General features: G+C 40.0%; 1 protein-coding gene and 1 long non-coding RNA gene across 5 annotated transcripts in view; one reads left to right on the forward strand and one right to left on the reverse strand.

The window, feature by feature from the left end:
• The window catches only part of NAA16 (N-alpha-acetyltransferase 16, NatA auxiliary subunit), a 56919-nt gene extending 39909 nt beyond the window's left edge, over positions 1-17010 (forward strand). For 2 of the 3 annotated variants that reach the window (XM_058670688.1, XM_004577452.3), the window contains 9 exons: positions 426-578; positions 3857-3985; positions 9057-9270; positions 10078-10268; positions 11523-11631; positions 12419-12517; positions 12771-12914; positions 14771-14868; positions 16215-17010. In XM_058670688.1, the coding sequence (XP_058526671.1) occupies positions 426-578; positions 3857-3985; positions 9057-9270; positions 10078-10268; positions 11523-11631; positions 12419-12517; positions 12771-12914; positions 14771-14868; positions 16215-16412 (1335 nt within the window). In that variant the 3' untranslated portion in view covers positions 16413-17010. Of the gene's footprint in view, positions 1-425; positions 579-3856; positions 3986-4559; positions 4703-9056; positions 9271-10077; positions 10269-11522; positions 11632-12418; positions 12518-12770; positions 12915-14770; positions 14869-16214 lie in introns of those variants that run through there. The other variant, XR_009246388.1, reaches the window with a different exon arrangement.
• The window catches only part of LOC131481561 (uncharacterized), a 47869-nt gene continuing 24590 nt past the window's right edge, over positions 4066-27344 (reverse strand). The window contains exons 1-4 of one of the 2 annotated variants that reach the window (XR_009246389.1): positions 10513-10625; positions 9102-9231; positions 7681-7752; positions 4066-4196 (exon numbers count right to left, since the gene is read on the reverse strand). This is a non-coding gene — a long non-coding RNA (uncharacterized LOC131481561). Of the gene's footprint in view, positions 4197-7680; positions 7753-9101; positions 9232-10512; positions 10626-27344 lie in introns of those variants that run through there. The other variant, XR_009246390.1, reaches the window with a different exon arrangement.

Consider the following 27344-nt stretch of genomic DNA (forward strand, 5'->3'; position numbering starts at 1 on the left):
AATTCAATAATTTAAAAAGACTTGGAGTTCTTTTTAGGTAGAAATAATTTCTAGGGCACTCTGATAACCTTTTTCTAATACTCCAATAATCATAAGGAGTTTTACATTAGATTACTGTGTTAGCAGTGTTCAGTACGTGTTTCAGGTCTTAGTAAATTATCTAAATTTTTGAATAAATTTGACAGAAATTGTAGCAAATAATTTATTACTTCTCCCAAATACATATATATATTCTGGTTTCCTTACTGTTTTTTAAAATGGTTATTTTTCACAGATAGCGGTTCATCCCTCCCTTTTCCGTCCTCTCTCCCTAATTTTCCCTTTCCACTCTTTGTCCCCATGTTATCTCTAAAGCATAGTCCCTCAGCTAACAGGCTTAACCTGCTGGTGTTTAAATGTATGCTTAATGGTTTTGTCTCTTGCAGCATATAGGTAACCTCAAAGAGGCTGCAAAGTGGATGGATGAAGCACAGTCTTTGGACACAGCTGACAGATTCATCAATTCCAAATGTGCAAAATATATGCTTCGAGCAAATATGATAAAGGAAGCAGAGGAAATGTGTTCTAAGTTCACAAGGGTAGGAAACAGTTTATATAGCTTATCTAGTTCTCTGAATTAGTTAACTTCGATGAAAGCTTGCCTCTGAAGTTTATAAGAATTAATTTCTTAGTTTTATGAAAGCCCCAATTAGCCCATGTTTCAATGATTGTTTTTTCCTGTGGTTTTGTGTGTTTGACCTGTGATTATTGAAAAGCAGTAGCAGATGCAAAATGCCTTGTTACAAATGTAAGCAGTGTGCTGTAGTTCTGCACTTCTAATATAAAATTCATTTTATATCAATTTAATCTTGCAAGTAATCTGTGAAGACTTTTTTTTTTTAAGATTTATTCATTTTATTACAGCCAGATATACACAGAGGAGGAGAGACAGAGAGGAAGATCCTCCATCCAATGATTCACTCCCCAAGTGAGCCGCAACGGGCCAATGCGCGCCGATCCAAAGCCGGGAACCAGGAACCTCTTCTGGGTCTCTCACGTGGGTGCAGTGTCCCAAAGCTTTGGGCCATCTTCAACTGCCCTCCGAGGCCACAAGCAGGGAGCTGGATGGGAAGTGGAGCTGCTGGGACTAGAACCGGCGCCCATATGGGATCCCGGGGCATTCAAGGCGAGGACTTTAGCCGCTAGGCCACGCTGCCAGGCCCTGTGATGACTTTTTAATTTTTAGTCTTTGAAACTATCCAGATTTTCTTTATGTGCACTACTAGTGTCTGATATTGTAGAATTTTTCTCTGATGCTTTGTGTTAGACAACTATTTCTTTCTCATGCTATAATATGAAAATGTTTTTTGTTCAAAAGTGGACTAATCAGAAAGAGTTGTTCAGAAATAGATGGGCTGATATTTAGAAACCTGTATAGCCAGAGATAGCTTTAAAAATCAGAAATGAAAAGATTACTGGGACTATTAACTTTTTTAAAAAATGACATCCCTATCTTATGCTTATACTGTGTACAAATTAATTTCAGGTAGATGAAATGTCCAACTATGGAAAGAATGCATTTGAAATTATAAGAAAATAAAATTTTTAGGATAAGGAACTTTGTTTTTGCTGGATGCAGGAAATCTAAAGTATCCTGAAAAGGAGAAGTGACAGAGATATCTTCTGCATGCTGCTTCACTCTGGAAATGCCTGGATAGCCAGGGTTGGGCTAGGCAAAAGCCAGGAGCCTAGAACTCCATTTGGATCTCTCACAAGTGGCAGGGGCCCCGAGCACTTACAGGATGCATTACAGGATGTGCCTTACAAGATGCATTAGTGGGACGCTAGATCAGGGACCTGAATGAGTTCATAAGGAATGCAGTTGTCCCAAGCAGTCACTTAACCCACTGCACCAGAACTGTATTGACAAATAAGGGTTAGAAGTTTAGGCTTATGTGTAATAATAGTAAGTGAAGTGAGATTAAAGGAGTTGAAAATATTTCCAACCCTCAATGAAAAAATTTTTAGTAACTCTTAATTGGAGTGCTGTATAATAAATAATACATGTGAGATTGAGATGGAACGTATTTTTAAGTTTTTTTTTTTAAGTATTTCCACAGACATGGAGAGCTTCCAATTGGTACAACAGCTATGGCTAGACCATTCTGAAGCTAGGAGTGTCCTTTAGGGTTCCCAGTTGGGTGCAGGGTATCCAAACGCTTGGGCCATATTCCACTACCACCACTGCCTCACCCCTATCCCATCCTAATGGGGAGCTGGATCCTAAGCACGGCAGTCAGTTGCAAACCAGTGCCCACAAGGGATGACAGTGTGGTAGGAAGCAACCGAACTGCTGCGTTACATAACTGGCCCCACCCATACACATTTGAGCATGACAATAAGTTATTGCTATATTCAGTGATGCTGAATGCTATATGCAGTGATGTACCAGCGTGTCATCTTCTTAAATGGTAACTGGATGCTAGATTTAGTATTTATTGGCAGCCTCTTAAAATTTAGGATTCCACAGAATAGCTTAAACTTCAGTTGTGAAAATTGAACAACTTGAAAGGAGATCAAAGAAGCAAACACACTAAGTTAAAAGTCAACAAGAAAAATATAGTATATATTTCCACAGAAGTGGAAAATGAAGTGTCCAGAAAAACCTTTTGCTACAGAAATGCAAAATAAAGAATGAGATTGTATTTACTTTAATGAGAAATCATTTAGGAGAAAAATCTAAGGAAAATCACTTTTATGTTCATTTAGTACTTAAACTTTTTTATATCAAGATAGTTAAATTCTGACAAATCATTTTTTGGTTAAGTAGTGATGGGCTTCAAGCTCTTCACTGCCCTTTCCACTGTTGCATAGGTTTGAAGATGAGACAAGAGTGTACAGAATAGATAAAAAAATTTTGGAGAAAAATGCTACCTGGAAGGCCTGGTAAAAGTCAGGTGTAAAGTATAGTTACAGGTGTGAATATGGAACTTACACTAAATAAATCTAGTGACTAAAAGAAAACAAAAATCACAGATGTGTCTTCAAAAGCACAGAGCAAGAAGTGAGAGAACTGGTTATTGAGGGATTTAGCTGTCAGACTCTGGCCCAGCTTATTCATCATTATTGCCTCTGGTCGTCAGCTTTGGGCAGATTGCTGTGCTCTATAGAGCTTGGTAGTTTTACCCAGAGTGTGATGGTCAACATACTTGAGCTAGCAGAAGAAAACTGCTCTGCTGGTAACTCTGCATGATGAGTTTCTATCTGATTGCCAGTAAACAAGTAAAGTGTTCCTGTTTTCTTACAGATTGTCCAGTTTTGAATTTTTGGGATGTTTTTAATGTCTGCATGTTGTAAGAAATGAACATTATTGTTCAAAAAGTTAACCACCTAGAATTGCCCATCGTGTTCTGTACAGTGAAGCTAAGAGACCGTGGCTATTTGAGTTTGGAGACAGGAGTCTTGGAAACAGGAGGCCAAAAACTTAGCACATTTGACAATACTGGATCACATATGCTGATCCTGAGTTAGCCAAGGAGCTTTAAGTAGTCTGCTTAAAACTCAGAGGACAGGCAGTGCTTCACAAGATTACTCTTTTAAATGAACTAAGTAAAAGCTTTAGTGTTCAGAAGCTCAACTTGAATAAAACTAATCTGGAATCTTTTTTTATGTACAGTGTTGAACACCCTAACAGAGCTAGACAGACATTATCAGACTAACACTGTACAGAAGGCTTGATGTAATTTAGAAGTAGGAGCTTTTTGCTTAACGTATTTGCTAATAATTGTCAGTACCCTTATATAACAAAATTGTACAAGGGAAATGTTTTTTAAGGTCTTACTGTTTATTCCTTATAGTTATGATTCTTCCATTTCAGGAAGGAATGTCTCCTGTGGAAAATTTAAATGAAATGCAGTGTATGTGGTTTCAGACTGAATGCATTTCAGCTTATCAGCGTCTGGGCAGATATGGGGATGCCTTGAAAAAGTGCCACGAAGTAGAAAGGGTAGGTTGTTAGAATTTTGTGTTTAGTTCTCTCCTGGAATGTGATGAAAATGGGTAGATTCTGCATCGGATCATCTGCCTGTACTAACTGCTTTGAGAGCTTCATCCTGAAGAATGAATAATTGATGTTGAGCCTTTCAATAAAAAGTTGTGAACAAATAATTGCATTTCTGATCCTCAAATGGTTGATCCTCATGTGTATAAATTGTTATCTGAAGGAAAAAGGGGAAAGGTTAATTAGTAAATCATTAGTGCTGTTAACATTTTAAGTTCAAAATGTCTGTCCCTGAACTGAGCTGTTGCTGGATTTTTGTCACTAGCCTAGGAGAACACACAGCTGATGGCAACCCCTTCCCCCATAAAGCCTTAGGATCTGATCCACAGTCAGCCTCTCTCCAGTTGGTCTTCCCAGGCTGTTTGTTCTCACACTCAGTACCCCATATGGCAGTCTGTGGTCAGTTTGCAGGCTTACTTTATTACTTGCTTTTAGAATTATGTATGATGTGCCTTAGTGAGGGGACTTTTCTTTTCCTTTGTGTGAATTTTTGTTTTCCTGTTCTTTGTCATCTCTGAAGCACTCTCCTTCCACATGGACCACAGGAGGAAAAGAGCCACAAATGCACCCCTGAGGCAGTCCTCAGCAGCCCCCAGTTGTGGGGGCAATCGGCACCACTGTTCCCCTGCTGAAGCATTATAAAACCACAGGCATCATAGTCAGGTGAGCCTGATGTCTGCACCGTGGCAGTCGCTTTGGCCTTTTTCCATATGAAAATTCTCAAATTACCCAAAAGGAAGGCTTACTGTTAAGGGGTGGCTTTGGAAGGGAAATTGAACATAGGATTAAACCTGAGCTTTTTAAGGAACATTCTGATCTTTTTCCTTTTTGTTTTGTTTTGTTTGCTGCTATTTGATGCCTCAGCTTGATGGCTGTCTCTTTGGGTGAAAATCCTTGTCATTTTCTCCTTTAAAAACGGAGCTCTTGGTTGATATGAGTTATTCAAGCAGATTAGTTTAAATCATGCTGCAATTTGTGCTACGTATCTGACTGCTGTTTTGTTTTGACAGCTGCTAGATAAGCATTACTTTAAAAACGCATTCTACTTATTAAGAACTATATTTTTAATATTTTCAGAATTGTTAGAATTTGAGTTTATTCCATTATCAAGTTACATTTATTTATATTTTCTTCTAAGGTAGTGAATTTGGATGAGTACATTGAATAAGATTCTGTCAAGTAAACCACTTTCAGTTCAAAGAAATTACTCAATCGATAGGAAACATTTGAGTAAAATACAAGAAATCATTAGTTATAAACATTATAGAAGTTGTAACTTGGTCATTTGACGTAATTATTGATAGAAAGTTGAACTATTTGAAATTTGAGTGGAAGGAACTGTAAGCAGATTAACAAAAATTAGACACAGAAAAACTACAAAACAACCTTTTCTCGTGCCACTTGTAGGATATTTTTTCATTATCTCTACTACAAGTAAAAAAGACTTACACAGTTGATACATCTACATGTGGTAGTATGTAGAAATGGGATGTTTAATGCAAATAGCATGATGCTTCTAGATTAGTTTCTAATGATTGTAAGAATTTCTAACAACACTGAAAGGATTTATAATTACAGAATTCAGGAATTTGTTCTAAGTATCTGCTGGTTTATATTTGAATCAGGGCACCAGTTTAATAAGATCTCAGACTTCTGATAAAGTTATACTTTGTAACTTTTTATCAAGTTGGTATATACTTGTTAGTAATAGAATCTGTATAAAGAATATTGAGGTGCTTTTTCTTCTAATTGACTAATTATTTTTTTTTAAAGATTTATTTATGTTATTACAAAGTCAAATATACAGAGAGAAGGCGAGACAGAGAGGAAGATCTTCCATCCGATGTTTCACTCCCTAAGTGAGCCGCAACGGCTGGTGCATGCTGATCTGAAGCCGGGAACCAGGAACCTCTTCCAGGTTTCCCACATGGGTGCGGGGTCCCAAAGCATTGGGCCGTCTTCGACTGCTTTCCCAGGCCACAAGCATGGAGCTGGATGGGAAGTGGAGCTGCTGGGATTAGAACCGGCGTCCATATGGGATCCCGGGGCGTTCAAGGCGAGGACTTTAGCCACTAGGCCATGGCGCCGGGCCCGACTAATTACTTTTTAACTCTAGAGATTTTTGTTGTATGTGTGTGTGTGTGTGTGTGTGTGTGTGTATAAAACCTCACCTGGGAAGGAGAACTATTGAACAGGACTATCTGGCACAGGAGATAAAGCCCAGCAGGGATTCCTAATGAGACCACTGTATGAAACAGTGTTTTTTTTTTTCCTCTGCCAGTCTGTGATTCAAGCATATTTGGCATCTTCAGCATTTCCTGCCAGCATAGCCTGCCCCCAAAACAAAACAAAAAGATATATGGGTATGAGCTGTGTGTTAAGATTTTGATACTTGGCTTTCTGCAGTCCTCCTAAGATGACTTAGGATGCACTTTGTGTTTGGAAAGTGAACAAGTTTTGTTGTCTAGCATTTTTTCAGATTTTATGAGTTTGAAGACTACGGTGTCCAGTCTGTGATAGTACGAGAGAGAACTTCATGATGATCATTCTGTATCTTGATGTTGGTGGAGGTTTTGTGAATTCACACAAGATAAAAACTGCATAGAATTATAGGTGTATATTGTGCCAATATCAGTTTCTTGGTTTTGATATTGCCTTGTGGTTTATTGCTGGAACATTTGGGGGAAAAAAGAGGACGGTCTGTAGAACCTCTGTATACTAACTTTGCAACATCGCTCTATAAGCATTCCAAAAGAAAAGGTTAAAAAGATCAACCCAAGATTAGTATTCTGCAGTATATAATTTCTTTGAAAACCAGAAGTAATAAGGCATAGCTGCATTTTTCTACTTTTTCTAGATCTAGACATTTTCTACTTTTTCTAAATCTGATACCACCAACAGCTTATTATAGGGTGATTAACCAATCAGGTTTACCTGTGGTAGAGTACCTGGAACCCAGTGCTTTCATTGCAAAAACTGGAAAAACCTTGGCAAACTTGAACAAGTTGGTCACCCTATGTATGGAAGACAAGAACTGGAGAGAGGCAGCCTATGGACTGTTACTGATAATAGAGGCAGCATCAAGGTGTTTTGTTCCATATGATTATTTTCAATATGTGACTTAAAATCTGTGTCTACTGATGCTGCTAATATCTTTTGAAGCTTGTCATTTGTCTTTTTACATTTTTTAACCTAAAAATCATCCTATAATCTCTTTCATATCATTACGTGGCCATGACACACTGCTATTTTTTCTTGGTTATTTGTATTGAATATTAAGATAATGATGCTTTTATGTCACTTAAGGAAAGCCACTAACTTAGACAATAATACATTCATTTTTAAAAGTTAAAACGAAATTTGAGTTGTTTCTTTGTGGAAATAATTCAGTACTCAAATAGAACATTAAAATGTGATTTTTTTAACTATCATAAAATGTTTTTTTCCTAATTCTTTCCCTCCACATCATTTTATTACGAAAAATTTAGTCTCAGACATCTAACAGTCTTCATTTGTAGTGTGTTCTTAATGATCCTGAAGTCAGTTGAGGCTGTCAAATCATTATGTCAATGATTAGTAATGTGTCTTCTCTGTGAGGATTTCCAAGACCCCCAGGACCATAAAGTACAAGAACAACTTACCTGTGTTGATAGATGATTCTTACCTGTGTTGACAGATGGAATCATTAGTTTTTTTGTGTGATTTTAGAGATGCTAAAGTAGGGAGACAAAGAATCAGAGGTAGAAATACATAGAGGGGAGAAAATACTTGCATTAAACTATTCTGTTGGTGGGGCTGACATTATGGTATAGTGTGTAAAGTTGCTGCCTGCAGTGCCAGCATTTCATATGGGCTCCAGTTCAAGTTCTGGTTGCTCCACTTCTGATTCTGCTCCTTTGTAAGAAACATAGGCTAGGCCCAAGTGTTTGGGCCTGGGCTGCCCCCATGGGAAGCCTTGATGAAGCTCAAGGCTGCAGGACTGGTCTGCTCTGGCTTTTTTGGGTCTCTGGGGAGTGATCCAGTAGGTGAAAGATCTGTTTAACTTTGACTTTCAAATATGTAAATACATCTAGGCATTAATGAGGCATTGGTGCCCTTCCATGTAAAATAGTAAATGCTCATAACCTCTTATGAGCCATGGAGTCTTTGTTAGCTGAATGATATCTTTTGAGCTCTTGGGAAGAAGTTATGCTTATTTATACATACAGTCTGGATGAATAATGGTCTAAAATAGAATTTAGGGAGTTAAAGGGTGCTTACTAATAGAAGGAAACCATAGTGCTGTGCACTGGCTTAGCAGTTTACTATTAAGAATGAGCCTTAAGAAATGAATTGTTGCCTATGAAACTGTCACATAATGCATAATAATTAATAATAAAAAAACAAATAAAAGGAAATATATCAAAATATTAAAAAAAAAAGAAATGAATTGTTAGACTTTTACTCCTTACTTAAATGTGACTTCAGGACATTGCAAGACTTACTGAAGGTTATATGCCTCGTAAGCTGCTTATCTCTGAAAGTTGGTAGATATTAGGGTTGCTGAATGTCTGCCAAGCGTTAGGCCCATGTGCCAGGTTGTGGGATGGAGAAAATAAGGCTTTCCCACCAAGAGCTGAGTATGGTAGGGCAGTCTGACTTGTAAAGATGTAGTGTGAACATCTGGACGTTTAGTCTTCATCCGGACTTGATTTTAACTTTGCCATGCTGGCTTTTAGTAAATATGCAGGTGAAATGGTCTGTTAAAGTTTTTAAAGTTAAAATTCACTAATATCTGAGTTTAAAAAAATAACCTGATCATTTGACTCATTAAATATTATCACAAAACTTTCAGGGTTTGGGGATAGATTCTAAGAAGAAAGCTTCCAATATGATGTCCTTCATTACTGTTAAACAAAAGAGAGGGCAACTAAGTGTCATTATGGCATTATTGTTTTGTTGGGGGCTGTTTTACTGCTTTCTTTTAAAAGGTAGACTGACATAAATCTAAGGGTAATCTTTTTGTTTTGTTTTCAAGCACTTTTTTGAGATAACCGATGATCAGTTTGACTTCCATACATACTGCATGAGAAAGATGACTCTCCGTGCCTATGTTGACCTTTTGAGGTTAGAAGATATACTCAGAAGACATGCTTTTTATTTCAAGGCTGCTAGATCAGCAATTGAAATATACTTGAAATTGTATGATAACCCTTTAACCAATGAAAGCAAACAACAAGAAATAAATTCAGGTAACTGATTTAAAAGATTTCAAAAACACTAATTATATAAACAATACATAGAAAAGTATATTGTCACATAGGTTTGAAAATTCCAGATTACTTGATCAGTGGGAAGGAAGAAAGAGGAGATTGAATAGGTCCTTTTGCTGCTGTTGTGAGTTGGTGCTTCTTAATCAACTTAGTGGAATGACTTGTATTGTTTAGAAAGGCTGGTTCAGAGCAATTAGAAATGCCCTATGATTGCATTTCTTTTTTTTTTTTTCTTGAATTGTATATGAAAATAGCTTTGATCATCTTAGGGAAAATACGTGTTCCTAAAACTTTTAGTACTTAATTTATTCACAATAAGAATGCCAGTAAGATTATTTGTACAGCCTTATATTTCCTAGGCTTTTAGTATCTACGAGTATTTGAGAAATACTAGCATAGAGGTCAATTTTTAAGTTTTCCTTTTTAATGTTTACATTGTACTTGAAGATCACAAGTGTGTTAAAATGCATTTCACTTACTCTTGAAATATTTTAAGAGGATATTGATTATATCAGGCACCTTCTACAGTGTTTGGGGCTTGAGACTGAAAGGTTATGCATTGTCTATAAAATGAACCTGGTTCTGTCTCTTAATTTTATAATCAATGCAGCATGTACCAGTTGCTTTTGTTTGTGGGTCAGATTTTGTGCTAGTTGTAGCTGTGCACTTCTTGAAAATTTTTATGTAGTAGCCCTTCTTATAAAAGTGATACTAGTAATATATATTTAAGAATGAGGAAAAATGAAGACATTGACTCAAGTAGAATTTTTGTTTGGATGCTTTTAGAAAATCTGTCAGCCAAAGAATTGAAGAAAATGCTTAGCAAACAGAGAAGAGCTCAGAAAAAAGCTGAATTGGAAGAAGAGAGGAAGCATGTGGAAAAGGAACGTCAAAAAAATCAAAAGAAAAAAAGAGATGATGACGAAGATGAAGCGAATGGACTCAAGGAGGAACTTGTACCTGAGAAATTAGAAAGGGTGAGACGAACTTTTTTTTTAGTAGAAATACTGTTTGATTCCTTTGATGATGAACATGATTTTCTTAAATCTGTAAATTAGAAGTCATTTGCAGTGTTTCAAGATGCACATCAGTTATTTTTGAGAGATAATACATAAATTCTGGTCAATGCAAGTTACACACAGAATTGTGGTTAGCTGAGTAAAGGATTCTCTAAGGGTGTTTGTGCTCTGAATGTTAGAATCTGTGAGTATGGGATCTTACCTGGCAAAAGGAAAGTAAGGTTGTAATTAGCTGATCCCAAAGTAGGTAGCTTGAACTTGAATTATCCGTGTGACCTAGTATGATCAGAAGAGGTCAGGGTGATGTGAGGACTCGGCCTGCTGTTTCTGACTTAGTCTGGAATCACATTCTTCCCAAACACCTTCAAAAAATGGCAGCTTTGCCAATACCTTTGTGTTTACAACAGCATGACAGAACCGTAATATGTTTTTAAATCACTAAATTTTTGGTAATAAAATACTTGCCTGCTACCATGACTAACCACAGTATGAACAGGATGTATCATCCTTTTATTGAACTACTGAGGTAGTCAAATTACAGAAAATGATGGTGTCACAAACTAAGTAGTCACTCATTTTCATGTCAGTCAGTGAATGTTTTATGGAATCAACACTGGGACCCAGGTTTAGAGGTGGGTGACTGTGCCTCAAGAATATCCTTAAGGCACACAGTTCTACGACCTTGGACCATTGCCCAGCTGTGGACATTTATACACAGACCTCCAGTTTGGTCTTGGACTTTGGGCGCCAGCAATCTGAGCTCAAGATTACAGACACAGTCTGCCCTGCTGTTCCTTAGATACTCAAGCTGTTTTTTACAAACTGCCTGTGGGCAGAATAATTTGTCTTTTAGGTTAATGTTAATAGTTTTAGGACTAGATTTAATGAAATACCTTTTGCCTTACTGTCATTGTGAATCTAGTATAAGTACTTGGAATTGGTCATTACTTTTTTCCCAATTTTATTTGAAATGTTTGTGATACACAGGGACTGTAAAGTACCATTTTCTTAAGTATGTGGAATAAGTTTATATGCTCTTGAATTTCAACAAGTACCTTGGTTTCATAATCAGAAATAAATGGAATTATATCTATTTGAAAATTTGACCCTGTACTTTAAAATGTCTTGTGAAAGCTATCTCAAGCACTTATGTGTTAATGTAACATTTTAAGGGAATGTTAACATTAATAATTGTATTTTGTTCCAAAATAGGTAGAAAATCCATTAGAAGAAGCTATCAAGTTCCTTATACCTCTTAAGAATCTTGTTGCTGATAATATTAACACTCACCTATTAGCATTTGAAATATATTTTAGAAAAGGTAATAGTTTGAATTTTTTAAATCCTTAATTATATTGGTGACTACATTTATGGCAATTTTTGTCAGACCAATTTTATTTGTTTGAATTCCTTTTTAACCTTTCACAATGGCTCTTGTCCTTGCTCATCAAAACTGCTGACACAGCACAGTGCGGTAACAGTGGTTCACACTATTGTGTCTGCTGCGTGAAGGCTTAAAAGGAACTCCAAACATGAAGGGAAACATAATTGCCTGATTTGATCAGATATGGAATATACATGTTTTAAAATATTGCACTGTAGTCCATTAAAATTCTGTGTACTACCTGTTTAAAAAAGAAATTTTCACTAGATTATAGTAAGATAAAATTCAGTTTGAAGAACAGTTGATTTACCCAAAGAAACTCTTGATGATTTTTTCAAAGCCAATAGTTTTTTTTTTTTTAAGATTTGTTAATTTTATTGGAAAGTTAGACTTACAGTGGCAGCAACAGCCAGAGCTGCGCTGATCCAAAGCCAGGGGCCTCTTCTGGGTCTCCCACGTGGGTGCAGGGTCCCAAGGCCTTGGGCTGTTTCCTACTGCTTTCCCAGGCCACAAGCAGGGAGCTGGATGGGAAGTGGAGCAGCTGGGATACGAACTGGCATGCATATGGGATCCTGGTGCATGCAAGGCGAGGACTTTATGAGGCAACCAGGCTGGGTCCAAAATTGTTGTTTGATAACCAGTTATTAGCTTTGAATTTTACCCATCAGTGTTATAAAAAAAAGTCATATTTTATAACAATTTAATTGTATGTTTCATGACACAGGAAAGTTTCTACTAATGCTGCAGTCTGTGAAACGAGCTTTTGCTATCAATAGGAATAACCCGTGGTTGCATGAATGTTTAATTAGATTTTCTAAATCTGGTAAGTATAAAAAGGTAGTCTATATAGAAGCAAATAGGACCATTTTCCATTTTGCAGCTAAGAGGAAATATTTATAAATATATCTATTTAAATACTATAAACATGTCAGCCAAGAAATCTGTACATTTTTAGTCTCTAGGATATGTGTGAATATAAAGCAGTATTTTTACTTTGAAAAATATCAAATGTAATAAACAATACTTTCTATTTTTTCTAAAGGGCCTATTGAAAAGTATTCAAATTTTTTTTACAGTATCTAATCATAGTAATCTCTCAGACATTGTGAGCAGAGTTCTGTCTCAAGAAATGCAGAAGATATTTATCAACAAGGATTTAGAAAGCTTTAATGAAGATTTTCTCAGTCATAATTCTACCTCTCTTCAGCATCTACTTTCAGGTCTGTACTTACCTCCCAGAGGTTAAAATGTTTATAGTAAAAGAATGATGAAAAAATTTGGAAAAGTGGAATGAGAAAAATGAACGGAGTTCCTGTCTACCGGTTTTCTCTCCGCGTAGCCAGGGCCTGGCCATGCAGTGGATACTCGGTCCAAGTCTCTCACAGGAGTAGCAGAGAGCCAAGTGTTTGAGCCCTCGCCTGCTACCTTCTAGGGTGCGCAGTAACAGGAAGCTGGTTTAAAATTGGAGTAGAGACTTGAACCCAGGCCTTTAAATATGGAATGTGGGTGCCCAAAGTGGCAACCTAAATGATGTACCAAATGCCCATCCTCCAACATGTGTTAGTAAAAAGGAGAGTTAAATGTAGGAAGGATATAGCAGTCAAACTCTTGTACTTTGCTGCTGTGAGTTTAAACTGGCTAAGCCATTTAAGGAAACAATTGGTTTTATTAATAGTTTTATCTTATGTGAAAAGTTTTGTAAATTTAAAGAACTGATCAGAAGCAAACCATGATGTATAAAGGTACTCAAATGCTGTCAAATCTCATGTATGTCTGATAAAAGGGAAAATAGAGGTGGGTTCATAGGATGAATACCAGGTCATCATTTAAGATGTTTTTTTGGAAGTGTTTATAGGGGTAAATACTTCTCTAATACATAATGCAGAATTGGACATGCAGTATAATTTCAACTGTATATGTGGATGGGGGAATAGATGTGCATGGGAAAAGCTGAGAGAAAGTATACATCATACCTTTAATGCAGCCTTTCATGGTCATTCTGATTTTATTTAAAAGGAAAATACAAAGCAGTTAATATTTTTATTGAAAGTCAAATATACAGAGGAGGATTGGGAGAGAGATCTTCCATCTGCTGGTCTACTCCCCAACTGGGCCCAATAGCTGGAGCTGAGCTGATCCAGAGTCAGCAGCTTCTCTATCCTGAGGATTTATTTGTCCTGCTTTGCTACAGGAAAGGTTTTAGGCAGTGTATACACATTTAAAAATGAAAATATGTATAAGAAGCGAAGATTGTAGAGAAAGGGAGTTGGGCACAAAATGAAGGATGGGCCACACTTAACCATGCTTTTAAGCCATGTACTTACATTTACACTAACCTAAAAGCTTTCTTGCCAAAAGAAAACTTCAGTTATGATGTCTGTGGAAATGATTATTAGGAAAAGTTATTTCTTGAAAGAGCAGCTAAGGAATTTCTTTTCAAGGGCTGGGGTTTTGGCTCTATGGGTTAAGCCACCAGCTGTATAGTGTATGGGCTTCAATTTGTGTCCCAATTGCTCCACTTCAGTTCAATTCCCTGCTCTAATGGCCTGGGAGAGCAGTGGAAGATAGCCCAAGTGCTTGCGCCTCCTGCTACTCTGTTAGCCCTGGATGCAGTTCCAGGTTCCTGGCTTTGTTGTGACCATTTAGGGAGCAAATCAGACCATGAAAGATCTGTCTCTTGATTCCTTCACTGTAATGCTTCCTTCCAGGTAAATACAGCTCAAACAACGAGAAAACGGACAGAGCAGTGGATAGTGAAAATTGCTTTCAGTTGTGAATTGTTTTTCCGAAGGATAAGAATTTTTACTACATAATATATTGTAAAGAAAGTCCAACTGAGAATAATTGATTAGTTGTAACTGATTAAAAGGTAATTTATGTAACTATTTCCAATAAAACAAGTATTTGCATGAGAAGCATAAGCTAGTCTGAGAAGAGAACACAGTGGGCTTATGAGAACTGGTAAGAGCCACTACTGATAGGACACTTGACCCCATCTTCTATGGTACTGATTAGGAGAAACCAGATGAAATGTGAAAATCAGGAGTTCACTCATTTAAGTGTCTTGATATTTCAGGTGCTAAAATGATGTATTTCCTGGACAAGTCAAGACAGGAGAAAGCAATTGCAATAGCCACTAGACTGGATGAAACTATAAAAGATAAAAACGTAAAGGTAAGATTTTTCTGCACAGGCCAGTCTGTGGATGCTGACTGATGAAATAAAACACATAATCATACACAGTCCCGCATGGCCATAGTTATGCCTGGCTGTAAGTCACAGTTCCATCAGTAAGAGGAATGCCACTGTAGGCATTTATCTCTGTTTACCTCAGTCCTTGTGAGAGGCCTGGTGAGCAGTAAGTGCTCAATAGAGGTGGGCTATTGTTATTCCTAAAGCACACTATTGGAGAGGTTTTCAAGTATTAGACTTTTACCACTTTTATACAAAATACTTCTTGCAGTTATGTGAAATTTACGTTAAAATTACAACATTTAGTGGGTGTCATGTTCCCAGCAGGTTAAGCTTACATACCTGTTTGTGTTAAATTTTTTTCTTAGTGTTGCTTGACTAACATTTTCCCATTCCATCCTCCCAGCCTCTGTGAACTTAACATTAGATTCCACAGATGAATGAGATCATGTAGTTTTTTGTCTCAATACCTGGCTCATGTCACTTAACATTTCCTTTACTTTGATCCATGTGTTAGACAATGGACTATACAATTGGGCCTTAGAAATATTTTAAGTTTTAAAAAGTTATGGTATATATAATATGTGATGATACTGCTTTCCATCAGCTCTGGGATTGTGCTCCCCCGCATGCTGATTTCCTGTATCATTACAATAGTATAGTCCTTCATAAGCAGTCGTAAGCCCATCATTCAGCTTTTTATGTGTCCTGACATTGTAGGGATGGACAATGGCAGATCTATTTAACAGTTTCAGGGCGAGTCCATCTTTGATTTCGAAGTAGAGTCATGCTGCATTGTATCTTCATATCAATATGCTAGTCTATCACAGTTACTATACCTCACTTTAAAATCAGCTACAGAAAGAATTAGAAAATTAACATGAAATGAAATAGCCTGCTATTGAAATGTGTTGAAGAAATGAAAATCAAAAACCTTGAAGCAACCAATGCTTTTGTGTACCACATCTTAAATATTCACCCACTGATGTATTGCTTAAATTAATCTCATTTCTTGGTTATTTGAAAAATTGTGCCACAGTAAATAAACATTTCATGCAAATGTCTTTGAACATATCCAGTGGAAAAGAATCTGTGTATTAGCTAGTGGGATTACAGGAGTTTTAAGGAATCTGCATATTTTCTGCTCTGGCTGTGCTAATGAAGATTCTCCCCAGTGTCAGCTGTTCCAAACCTTCTCCACAGCTCTGGCAGCACTTACCTTTTCCAAAGATGGGGTTTCATGTTCCTTTTTTGAGACGGTTACTATAGATAGCAAAGAGCTATCAGAATGAATCTTCTTAATTAGTATTTTCTCCTTGTTTCATTAGACCTTAATAAAGGTTTCTGAGGCACTGCTTGATGGCAGCTTTGGGAACTGTGGTTCGCAATACGAAGAGTACAGGATGGCCTGCCATCACCTTCTTCCTTTCACACCTGCTTTCCTGCCTGTGGGGAACAAAGTGGACAGTCCTGCTGCAGCACTGAAGCTCACTGTGAACTGTGATATGTTGGCACATGAGATGTGAAATCTCACAGAAGATCGACTGCTACAGACTCAATTCAGTATGATCAGGGTGTCATTTCTAGGGTACATTTAATATGGATGTGAAAGGAGATACTTGGGTTGAATTTTTAAATGGAGTATTCTATAAGCTGGTTTTATTCTTTGATTCTGCTAGTTTACATGAACACCTGTTAAGATTTGTGTATTTGTATAGTTTTTCTTAAACTCACACGTTATCAGCGTTGTGATAGCTGCCATTGCTTCTATATCATAATTTATAATTAGGCTAAGTTGTATAGATTTCCGGTGTGTTAAATTTAATTTGGTTTCAGGATGTGCGTTTTGATCCCCTGTCTTACTGCTTTGCTTCTGTGCCTTTCAAGGTTTCAACTATAGCAATATAAAATTTCTCTTGGCACATAATGAATCTTAAATTGCCCTTTTCATCATAATTTTTCATTATTTACCATTTCCTTTATCAATTAAAGTGACATTTTCTAGTTTAAAAAGGGTACTCCAGTTTCACGTAGATGATTTAGAATGTGAAAATTCACTGGTGAATTTGAGTATCTCTTAAGGCAACTAGATAAAAAGAGCATAATTCATGCGTATGAATGTTAAGTAGTTTATACTCAGATCTGTTTCAAGAGTGTGCAGGGTAGAATACAAATTAAAATGAAGCCTTATTACCGTATAACTGTGCTAAATGCTTTTTTATATCAGCAAAATGAGAATTTATCATTATTTTGTAGTAAGACAAAATTTAACAGTATTTTTGGGACAAATAGTTTTTGGATCCTGTACAGAAAAACAGTGGTGTTACTCCGTAGATTTTAACGCTGTAAATATGTCTATAAGGAATACATTAATATCAATTCAAAAAGGGAAATTTTACTTAGGCAAACAGATCTAATTAAAATATATTTCCTTCATCTTACCTGTTTACTCAGTTATTGAAGAAAAAACTGTAAAAGAATCAACATTAAAAATGCTAGAATAAATTATTTTGTACAGTTAATTTGTACTTGTGTTTTCTGTTTCACGCTATGAAACCATTTTTGGCAAAGTGTTCAAGGGAGAACTTATTTTTGTTCTTGTGTCATAGCACCCTGGGTTCTCCTTAGGGTTTTAATAATGCTAAATACTACATATTTTGTTATTAATAGAGAAATGTGTAGTTCTGTTACTTTCAGTGACAAGTTATACTTTTAGCAGTAGCCATTTTCAAAGTATTACATATGTATATAAATTAAAAATGTAAGACGTTGGAAACAGGATGTAATACACATCACTGCTTATAACAGGATTGAAGAGTTCTATTGAATAACTGATTAGGCATTTATAATATGATTTGGGGACATAGGAATACAAATACATAAATGTTTTCTTTCAGAGTACACAGTACATAGTTGTGTGTACTACTTTGCTATCAGTATCAAGATATGGTTGTAACTTTCTTGTGAATTGCATTACGTACCGAAGGGTGGGATGCGGACTACATAGACCTCAGTCAGTAAGGTGATACACATGCTGTGAAGAAACCATAAAGGTCAGTTCCACATATCAAACAAATTAACCATTACCTTTCAACAGTCACTACCTTGTCACTCAAGAAATACCTGTATTATGAAGGAATGAATTGGATGGAAGCAGGTAGGTTTGCGTTGGTAGCAAGAAAAATTTGTCTTATGTATATGCAGGATGGTGCAAATAACATTGAACGTAGGGATGTAACATATCCCCATGATGAAAAGAACTAAGCTTTCATTAAATGTGGCCTCCCTTGATAGATTGTAAAGAATAACTACTACATAGGGACTGGCATTGTGGTATAGCAAGTAATGCTGCCACACTCTGGGTGCCAGTTCATATCCCAGTTACTCCACTTCTGATCTAACTCCTTGCTAATGGCCTGGGGAAGGCAGACAGTGGCCCAAGTGCTTGGGTCCTTGCCATCCACAAGATACCTGAAGAGGCTCCTGCCCTGAGCCTGGTCCAGTGCTGCCTGTGGAAGACCACCTGGGGAGTGAACCACCAGATGGAAGATCTTTCTTTGATGCCCCCTTTGCAATAAAAAATAATCTTAAAAAGTTACACAAAGATATACAGAGGAAGATCTTCCATCCGATGATTCACTCCAAGTGGCTGCAACGGCTGGTGCTGCTCCAATCCGAAGCCAGCATCCAGGAACTTCTTCCAGGTCTCCCACAAGGATGCAGGGTTCCAAGACTTCGACCCTTCCTCTGCTGCTTTCCCAGGCCACAAGCAGAGAGCTGGATAGGAAATGGGGCTGCCGGGATTAGAACTGGTGCCCATATAGGATCCCAGTGTGTGCAAGGTGAAGACTTTAGCTGCTAGACCACTGGGCCCGGGCCCTCAAGTCTTAAAAGCAATTAGAAGAGATAACCACAACATAAATCTCTTACTTAAACCTGATTCACTAAATATATTCATTCCATAAGTTTGAAATGTGCAAAAATCCAGAAGTTTGTGGTGCAGCCTACCTAGACAACTGCTTGGCTTACATCCTCACTGTCCAAGAACGTGTCATTTCAGTTGCCAATATTTGCCCTCATGAATGGATCCAGGGCACATCAGCCGAAACTAGAGCGCTGTGTGGATCCGCCCTAGTCCCAGCAAAGACCTCATTGTCAGTCCACCAGCTCATGGCTAGGCCCTGGCTCTAGTTTATAGACACTGCTGGGTCTGTAACTTACTTAGTTATTGAAGATCCTGAGCCTTTTCAGCTGGTTGTCTGTGCTGTGGGAAAGTGCCTTCATTAGTAGTGGGGAAGGGAACTCCAAAATTTGTTACACTAGGACGTACCTGAGGGGAGGCAGAACAAGGTGGTGGCAGTGGTTTCTCCTCAGGCACTCCAGTTTGAACCTGCTGTTGACATACTAAGTCTCCTTTACCACAGCTACAGAAGCCAGGTGGGACACCACCAGTGCCTGGCTTCAGTATAACGAGGTATCCAATAAGATAGCAAAGAGCAGCAACACCCTCTGGCCTAGCCAAGTGACTCATTGAGATGCCTCGCCAAGTGACTCATTGAGATGCCTCACCTCACAATTTGGAGACGAAGATAGAATTAAATTCAAATCTTAGAGTAAGAAATCCAGGACCAAATTTCCATGAAAAACTGACCAGGCCTGTACCAAGTGCCTGGAACTTCCTTATTCAGTTGGCCAGGAACTGGATCTGCCTGCACCACCCCTCTCAACCTCTGGCAGTGAATAAAGGATTCCTGCTGCTGGAGAGTAAAGCAGGAAAGGGAATTTAGGACTTTTCCCTTAGAACTCAGAGCTTGGGTTCACCCCCTGTGATGCCCAGCACGAAAAGCCCAAAAACCTGCAGTTTCTGGGTCAGAACTTACAAAGATCCCTCCAGGGCCCGGCGGCGTGGCCTAGCAGCTAAAGTCCTCGCCTTGAACGCCCCAGGATCCCATATGGGCGCCGGTTCTAATCCCCGCAGCTCCACTTCCCATCCAGCTCTCTGCTTGTGGCCTGGGAAAGCAGTCGAGGACGGCCCAAAGCTTTGGGACCCGTGTGGGAGACCCGGAAGAAGTTCCTGGTTCCCGGCTTCGGATCAGCGCAGCACCAGCCATTGCGGTCACTTGGGGAGTGAATGATCGGACGGAAGATCTACCTCTCTCTCTCCTCCTCTCTGTATATCTGACTTTGCAATAAAAATAAATAAATCTTTTAAAAAAAAGATCCCTCCAAATGACCTTGGCATCAGTGATTTATTTTGTGCTAAGAGAAATATTTCAAATGACAGCTACTTGTAGGCCTGATACGCACCTCCCAGATTGTAACCTACCTTAGTGCCATTCTGGGTAGCCGAGGGATTGCTCTTAATCCCTCCAGCAACTTTTGGCAGGAAGTATTCACCAGACTGGGCCTGGTAAAACCCAACACCAGAGAAATCCTAATGTCCCCGTCCCCAGGATTGTGGGTGGCGACTCTGGACTTGCCCTGATGTCATAGGGTCCCATGATCCCAGTCAGACTTCTAACCAAGCCAGTGTCACTTGCGGCTGTTTGGGGTGGCCTGATTGTGCTGAGAGTCCATTTCTGCAGCAGATAAACCTAGTGTAGGGTTTAGCCTGTGTTTTAGCAAGCTGTAGGCTCTAAGTGTTACTTGTTGTGTGGATACCCACTGCAGCACCAGAGGAAAGACTCATAGGAAGAAACTGTCCCTTGTAAGACATGTCCATGTTCAAGATGAACAACACAGCATTTGTAACAGACCTCAATTCGAGGTGCACCCACTGAAAGTGAACTTCAGCAGTCCTCCACACAGGGCGCCATCTGGTGCTAACATAGCAGAAAAGCACAAGTTCAGAAAACAAGCATGTTGCTTAGCACTTCTGAAAGAACAGGTATCAGTGAAGCTAGGTAAGTAACCAGTCTTTTGATGTGCAGGTGTCTTAACACCAACAAACATCAAACCTTAAGGTACGAGAAACTGACATTTTAAGATACCTAGATGAAAATAAGAAAAACATCAAGGGGACACAAATGATTTAGTGCTCCTAACATACTGAAAGGGAAATGCTTCAAAAAAAAAAATCGCATCCTTATTCTGAAAGGTTACAAAATAAAAACTATGATATCAATAGCAGAGTAGATTAAACAGAACAAAAAGTTACTTGAAAATACATAAAGGAGAAAAAACCATGAAAAGTGAAGAAAGCTTGTGGAAAAGTTGCGATAACAAATGGGAAATATTGAGCTATTGGGGTTCAACTGGAACTCGAGAATGCAAATAGGGTAGAAAGCATATTCATGGAGATGGCAAGATTTCCCAGCCAGAAGGATGCAACTATCCAGATACGGGAAAGCAACAGGCCAGGTTTAAAGTGCTTAACAGGATTTTCAGAGCTTCAAGAGAAAAACTGCTCAATTCCATGTAAGTACAGGCCTCAGCAGAAAGCTCACACACATGGACAGGAGAGGACAGGCAGAAAGCTCACAGGCATGGACATTCAACACTGAAGGAAAAGTGGGCCTGCCAACACCACTGTTCAGGATATGAGTTTCCTGATAGGAGTAGAAGAAATATCAAAGGCATTAGTAAACAAGACTAAAGAGACTGGAGTTTTCCTGCCTTACAAGGAATGCTGACAAGTTTTTCAAATTAGAGACACTAGGCAATGAGAAAATAAAGAGGGCCTGATGTGGTACCCTAGTGGCTAAAGTCCTTACCTTGCATGCACCAGCATCCAATATAGGTGCCACTTTGTATCCTGGTTGCTGCACTTCCCTTCCAGTTCCCTGCTTGTGGCCTGGGAAAGCAGTTGAGGACGGCCCAATGCTTTGGGACCCTGCACCCGTGTGGGAGACCTGGAGGAAGTTCCTGGCTCCTGGCTTGAGATTAGCTCAGCTCTGGCTGTTGCGGCCACATGGGAAGTGAATCAGCAGATGGAAGACCTTCTGTCTTTCCTTTCTCTCTATGTCTGACTTTCCAATAAAAATAAATTTTTAAAGATTGATTTATTTTTAATTACAAAGTCAGATATGCAGAGAGGAGGAGAGACAGAGAGGAAGATCTTACGTCTGATGGTTCACTCCCCAAGTGAGCCGCAATGGCCAGTGTGCGCCGATCCGAAGCTGGGAACCAGGAACCTCTTCCGGGTCTCCCATGCGGGTGCAGGGTCCCAAGGCATTGGGCCATCTTCCACTGCTTTCCCAGGCCACAAGCAGGAGTTGGATGGGAAGTGAGGCTGCCGGGATTAGAACTGGCACCCATATGGGATCCCGGTGCGTTCAAGGCGAGGACTTTAGCTGCTAGGCCACGTCGCCGGGCCCTAAAAATAATTTTTTAAAAAAGGAGATTGAGAACTCACTGGCAAGACTGATTGAACAAATTCACAATGCCCTAATTTCCATAGTGCAGCACACCGACTATATCTTCATTATGAAGACAAAATGTTAAGAGGCAATAAAGAAGGGTAAAATGTGACATCAAAAACTCAAAATGTAGTTCAAATGGAGAATTCTTTAGTCTTACCTAATATCTATAGTATTACCTTTTCCTATCTTCACAGTAAATGTCGACACTATTACTTCAACTAAGGGAGAGATGTGCTGATTCTGACCATAAGGAGATAACACAAGAAGTATTTACATTCCCGATGGACAGCTGAAAGGAGGTTTACAGTATAAGTCTACAAAAATAAGGTGCTGTAGAGCAGGGAGATACTATGTGCAACACTGAGCCAGAAACTGCTGTGACTCCTACAGCCAGCAGCTGGTGGAGATGCCAGCCAGCAACCAGCATGCAATCTTGAGGCAAATAGAGGCTACTGCAGCCCATGCATCACTGAGGGATTGTAACTGGATACATCTGCAGCTCCTGGATCTGGACTGAGTCTTGCCAGGAAGGCTGGAAGGAGGCAGGGTGCCTGCTTAGACTCAAAAAGCTCTCCCCTGCCCCTCATCTTATCACACTGCCTGACTAATCAAGCCAAGGTAGAGCACTGACCAACCCCTACCAGGCAGCTGGTTCTGAGAAGGACACTGTTTTCAGTAGCTGAAGGAGGCTTGTAGGACAGAGTGGATCCCCTGTTCCCTGGGACTAGAAGAGACTACAACCTGTGACAGAATTTTGTGACTATGCAATAGGGTGTGGCCAGGCCTTTGGCCAGTTGCTGTATCCAGCTATAGAAGCTTGGGGTTCTGTGTTCACATTGAGGACTGTCCAGATCCTTTGTGTAGTTCAGTTCCCTTCAAAGGTAAGATGCCTGTGTGCTGTGAGTTTGAAAGCAGGCTGACCCTGGATGGTTAGTTCATCTTGGCAGAGAGGTGCTGATGTAATCACAGCAGATGTGATTATACCCTTCAGGCTGTGAAGTTAGAGGAAACCTCCCACTCCCAACATGGGTGTCACCACGGACTCTTGTCCCACCCTTGAGCACTGGCCAGAGGTCTGACCCCACCCAGGATACCTCTCAATATCCACTGAAGGAGCAGAGACTCCACTAAGTCACAGAGGCATATGTCAAAGATGAAAACCTCGATCTGGTGTGGCGGTGCACAGTTTAGTCCTCGGCCTGCAGTGCCGGCATTCCATGTGAGTGCTGGTTTAGTTTCAGGTGCTCCACTTCTAATCCAGCTTCCTATTAATGGCCTTGGGAGGGCAACAGAGGATGGCCCAAAGCCTTGGGTCCCTGCATCTGCAAAGGGGAACAAGGGGAAGGTCTTAGCTTCCAGCTTCTGACTGGCTCAGCTCTGACTATTGATGCCATTTTGGGGTGAACCAATGGATAAAAGCTCTCTTTCCCTTGCTGTGTGACTAGCTTTAAAAATAAATCTTGGAGCCGACACAGCAGCCTAGCTACTAAAGTCCTCGCCTTCAACACTCCACGATCCCATAAGGCAGCTGTTTGAATCCCAGCAGCCCCACTTCCCATCCAGCTCCCTGCTTGTGGCCTGGGAAAGCAGTTGAGGACGGCCCAAATCCTTGGGACCCTGCATCTGTGTGGGAGACCCAGAAGAGCCTCTGGGCTCCTGGCTTTGGATTGGCTCAGCTCTAGCCACTGCAGCCATTTGGGGAGTGAATCAGCAGATGGATGATCTTCTCTCTCTCCTCTCTGTATATCTGACTTTTCAATAAAAATAAATGCATCATAATAAGTGTAATCATATCAGAAAATGTTCCTAATTTGGAGAGATAGGGGACATCCAGGTATAGAAAGCACACAGAATGCCTGACAGACATGACCAGATAAGATTCAGCATGGCACATCACGGTGAAACAATAAAACCAAGAAGATACTCTAAAAATGTGCATGAGAAAAATGCCAGTTACTTTCAGAGGATGGCCCGAGTACACCAACAGTTGATTTCTCATCAGAAAGCTTATTGATTAGGAGAGAGGGATGTCATGTTCTAAGTCCTAAAGGAAGGAAATTGCCAACTCAGTGTTTTACCCACAAATCTAATAAGTGAAGGTGAAATAAAAACCTTACAAACCAAATTGAAGGAATTTGCACCCTATAAGCCTTACAAATGATATATTTAACTATGTGCTACACAAAGAGACTAAGAAAGATAATCATTGCAACTATGTGAGAGCAGAAGACATCTTAGTAAAAGCATTAAGGAAGGGGCCCGGCATGGTAGCCTAGCTGCTAAGTCCTTGCCATGCATGTGCCGGGATCCCACATTGGCACAAGTTTCTGTCCCAGCTGCCCCACTTCCCAACTGCCCCATTTCCCATCCAGCTCCCTGCTTGTGGCCTGGGAAATCAGTGGAGGACAGCCCAAAGCCTTAGGACCCTGCACCCTCATGGGAGACCTGGAAAAGCTCCTGGCTCCTGGCTTCAGATGGGCTCAGCCCTGGCCATTGCAGCCACTTGGGGAGTGAATCAGCAGACAAGATCTTCCTGTCTCTCCCCTCCGTATATCTGATTTTCCAATAACAATAAATATTAAAAAATCTGTTATTAAAAATAGTGTTAATGGAAAGCCAACAGGAATAATTGTGGGAAACTTGCAGGACAAAATCATTACTCATCAAAAACCTTGACCATAAATGATTTAAATTCTTCAATTAATAGATTCAAACTCGCTCAATGGGTGAAGAAAACCAAGACCCATCTATTTGCTACATATAAGAAACACATCTTGGGCCTGGTGTGGCAGCCTAGTGGCTAAAGTCCCCGCTTTGCATGTGCCAGGATTCCATATGGGCACGAGTTCTAATCCTGGCAGCCCCACTTCCCATCCACCTCCCTGCTTGTGGCCTGGGAAAGCAGTCGAGGACGGCCAAGAGCTTTGGGACCCTGCACCCGCGTGGGAGACCCAGAAGAGCTCCTGGCTTCAGACTGGCTCAGCTCCAGCCATTGCAGCTGCTTGGGGAGTCAATCAGTGGATGGAAGATCTTCCTGTCTCTCCTTTTTTCTGTATGTCTGACTTTCTAATAAAAGTAAAATAAATCTTTAGGAAGAAACATATCACCAACCAATATACACACATTCTGAAACCGAAAGGATGGAAAAAAGATATCCAATGTTAATAGAAAACAATAAGCAGGGCAACCACCCTAATGTCAGTAGAAATACACTTTAACAAAAACCTGTTTAAAAGAAAGGGACATTTAATGAGTGAAGGATCAATTCAACAGAAAGATGTGTCAATAGTAAACATATGTGCATGCAATCTCAGGATGCCTGGATATTTAAAACAAAAGGAAAGAATATGAAATGGAGACAGACTTCAATACCATAGTTATGGGGAACTTTAACATCTCATTTTCATCAATGGATAGGTCAATTAGGAAATCAATAAAAAAGCAACAGAGCTCATCAAGTGAACCTAATCGATATCTAGAGATTATTTCATTCCTAGGCTACAGAATACACATTATTTTCATCAGTTCATGAAGCCTCAGCAAAAACAAACAAAAAAAAAGTCATACCATGTAGCTTTTCTGACCACCATGAAACTAAGACAAATCCCGCTGAACCACACGAAAGCTGTGTCTGGGTATGGACCAGGTATGGCTGGGCTGTAACACCCAACAGTAAGAACCAGAATGGGTTTGGGCCAGTCGAGTAAGACCACTGTTTCTGCTAGGACAAGAGATGGACAAAGTCAGCCTGGGCCAAGAACCCACTGGTGTGCGTGATATCTGCCACTGGGAGGAGACCTAATAGCTTGGGTAACTCAGGATGCAGTCCCAGCAGGTTAGTGTAAGAACCAAGGCTGGGAGCAGCCCAGACCATGTCAGGTTATCGTACCTGCTGGTATACATATGTGTCAGGTCTGGGGATAGACCAGGCTGGGCCAGTTCATAACAGTCACTGGCAGATCTAAGAACCAGGACAGTGCACAGGGGTGGCCACATTGGGCCGCAACACCAGCCAATTCACATTAGGGCCAGGATAGGGATTTGGCTGGGCTGGACTAGGCTGCAGCACCCACCAGCATGAGCTGGAACTGGGGGCAGGCTGGACTAAGCCAGACTGCCTAAAACAATAATGGATGCTGAGGTGAGGCATGCCATGCCAGCCTGGGGTCAGTGGGTACTGGGCTTGTGAACCCTGGTGATGGGGAATTAGATGAGGTTCAGGTCCTTGGGACCACCTGTGAGGTGGGTGCCAGGTTAATGAGCCCCAAGGGCAGGGGATCCGGTGGGGCTCTGGTCGCCTGGCCTGGGTCTTTGGATCCACCTGTGAGTGAAAAAGGCGGTGCAGTGGACACAGATCCTGATGCACATGGATGATATAGCAGCCCATTTGGTACTGTAGCAGAACAGAACAAATTGGACAACTACCCCAGCCAAATGATGACAGCAAAAATCTGGGTGAATGGAAATTTGAGGTCAATTATGTCAGCTGAAGGACATCAGGAGGATGCCTCATTCTTGGATTGTCGAAATTAACAGCATTTCAGAACTATCCAAACCACTTGGTCAGAACCCTAGGAACATGCACCACATTGGGACCCTGGGTTGATATTGGGTGGTGGTTCCCCATCCCTGGGTACTGCAGCATTTGCGAGGCTGGGTGTGGTTTCCCCCTTTATCTCATCCCTTCCCCCAGAAACAAGAAGAAGAAATAGAAAATTTGGAAACAGTGATTGCACCCACTTTTCCCTAACCCCTGATCCTTCCTACCCTGATCAACAATATAATCATCATTAGAAAAACAAAAAACAAAAACCACACCTTTAAGCAAGTCAATTATGGAAGGAACATTCCTCAACACAATTAAGGCAATCTTTAAAAAACCTTTTGGCCAGCATCATACTGAATGGTGCAAGTTTGGAGGCATTTCCTCTAAAATGTACAACTAGACAGGAAGCCCACTTTCACCACTGCTGTTCAATGTGGTCCTGGATTGTTAGCCAGAACCATTAGGCAAGTAAAAGAAATCAAAGGGATGCAAATATATAAGGGAAGAAGTCAATCTATTCCTGTTTGAGATAAGGTTTTGAAAATAGGGGG

This window comes from Ochotona princeps, chromosome 12 (assembly GCF_030435755.1).
Source record: "Ochotona princeps isolate mOchPri1 chromosome 12, mOchPri1.hap1, whole genome shotgun sequence".
NCBI lineage: Eukaryota > Metazoa > Chordata > Mammalia > Lagomorpha > Ochotonidae > Ochotona > Ochotona princeps.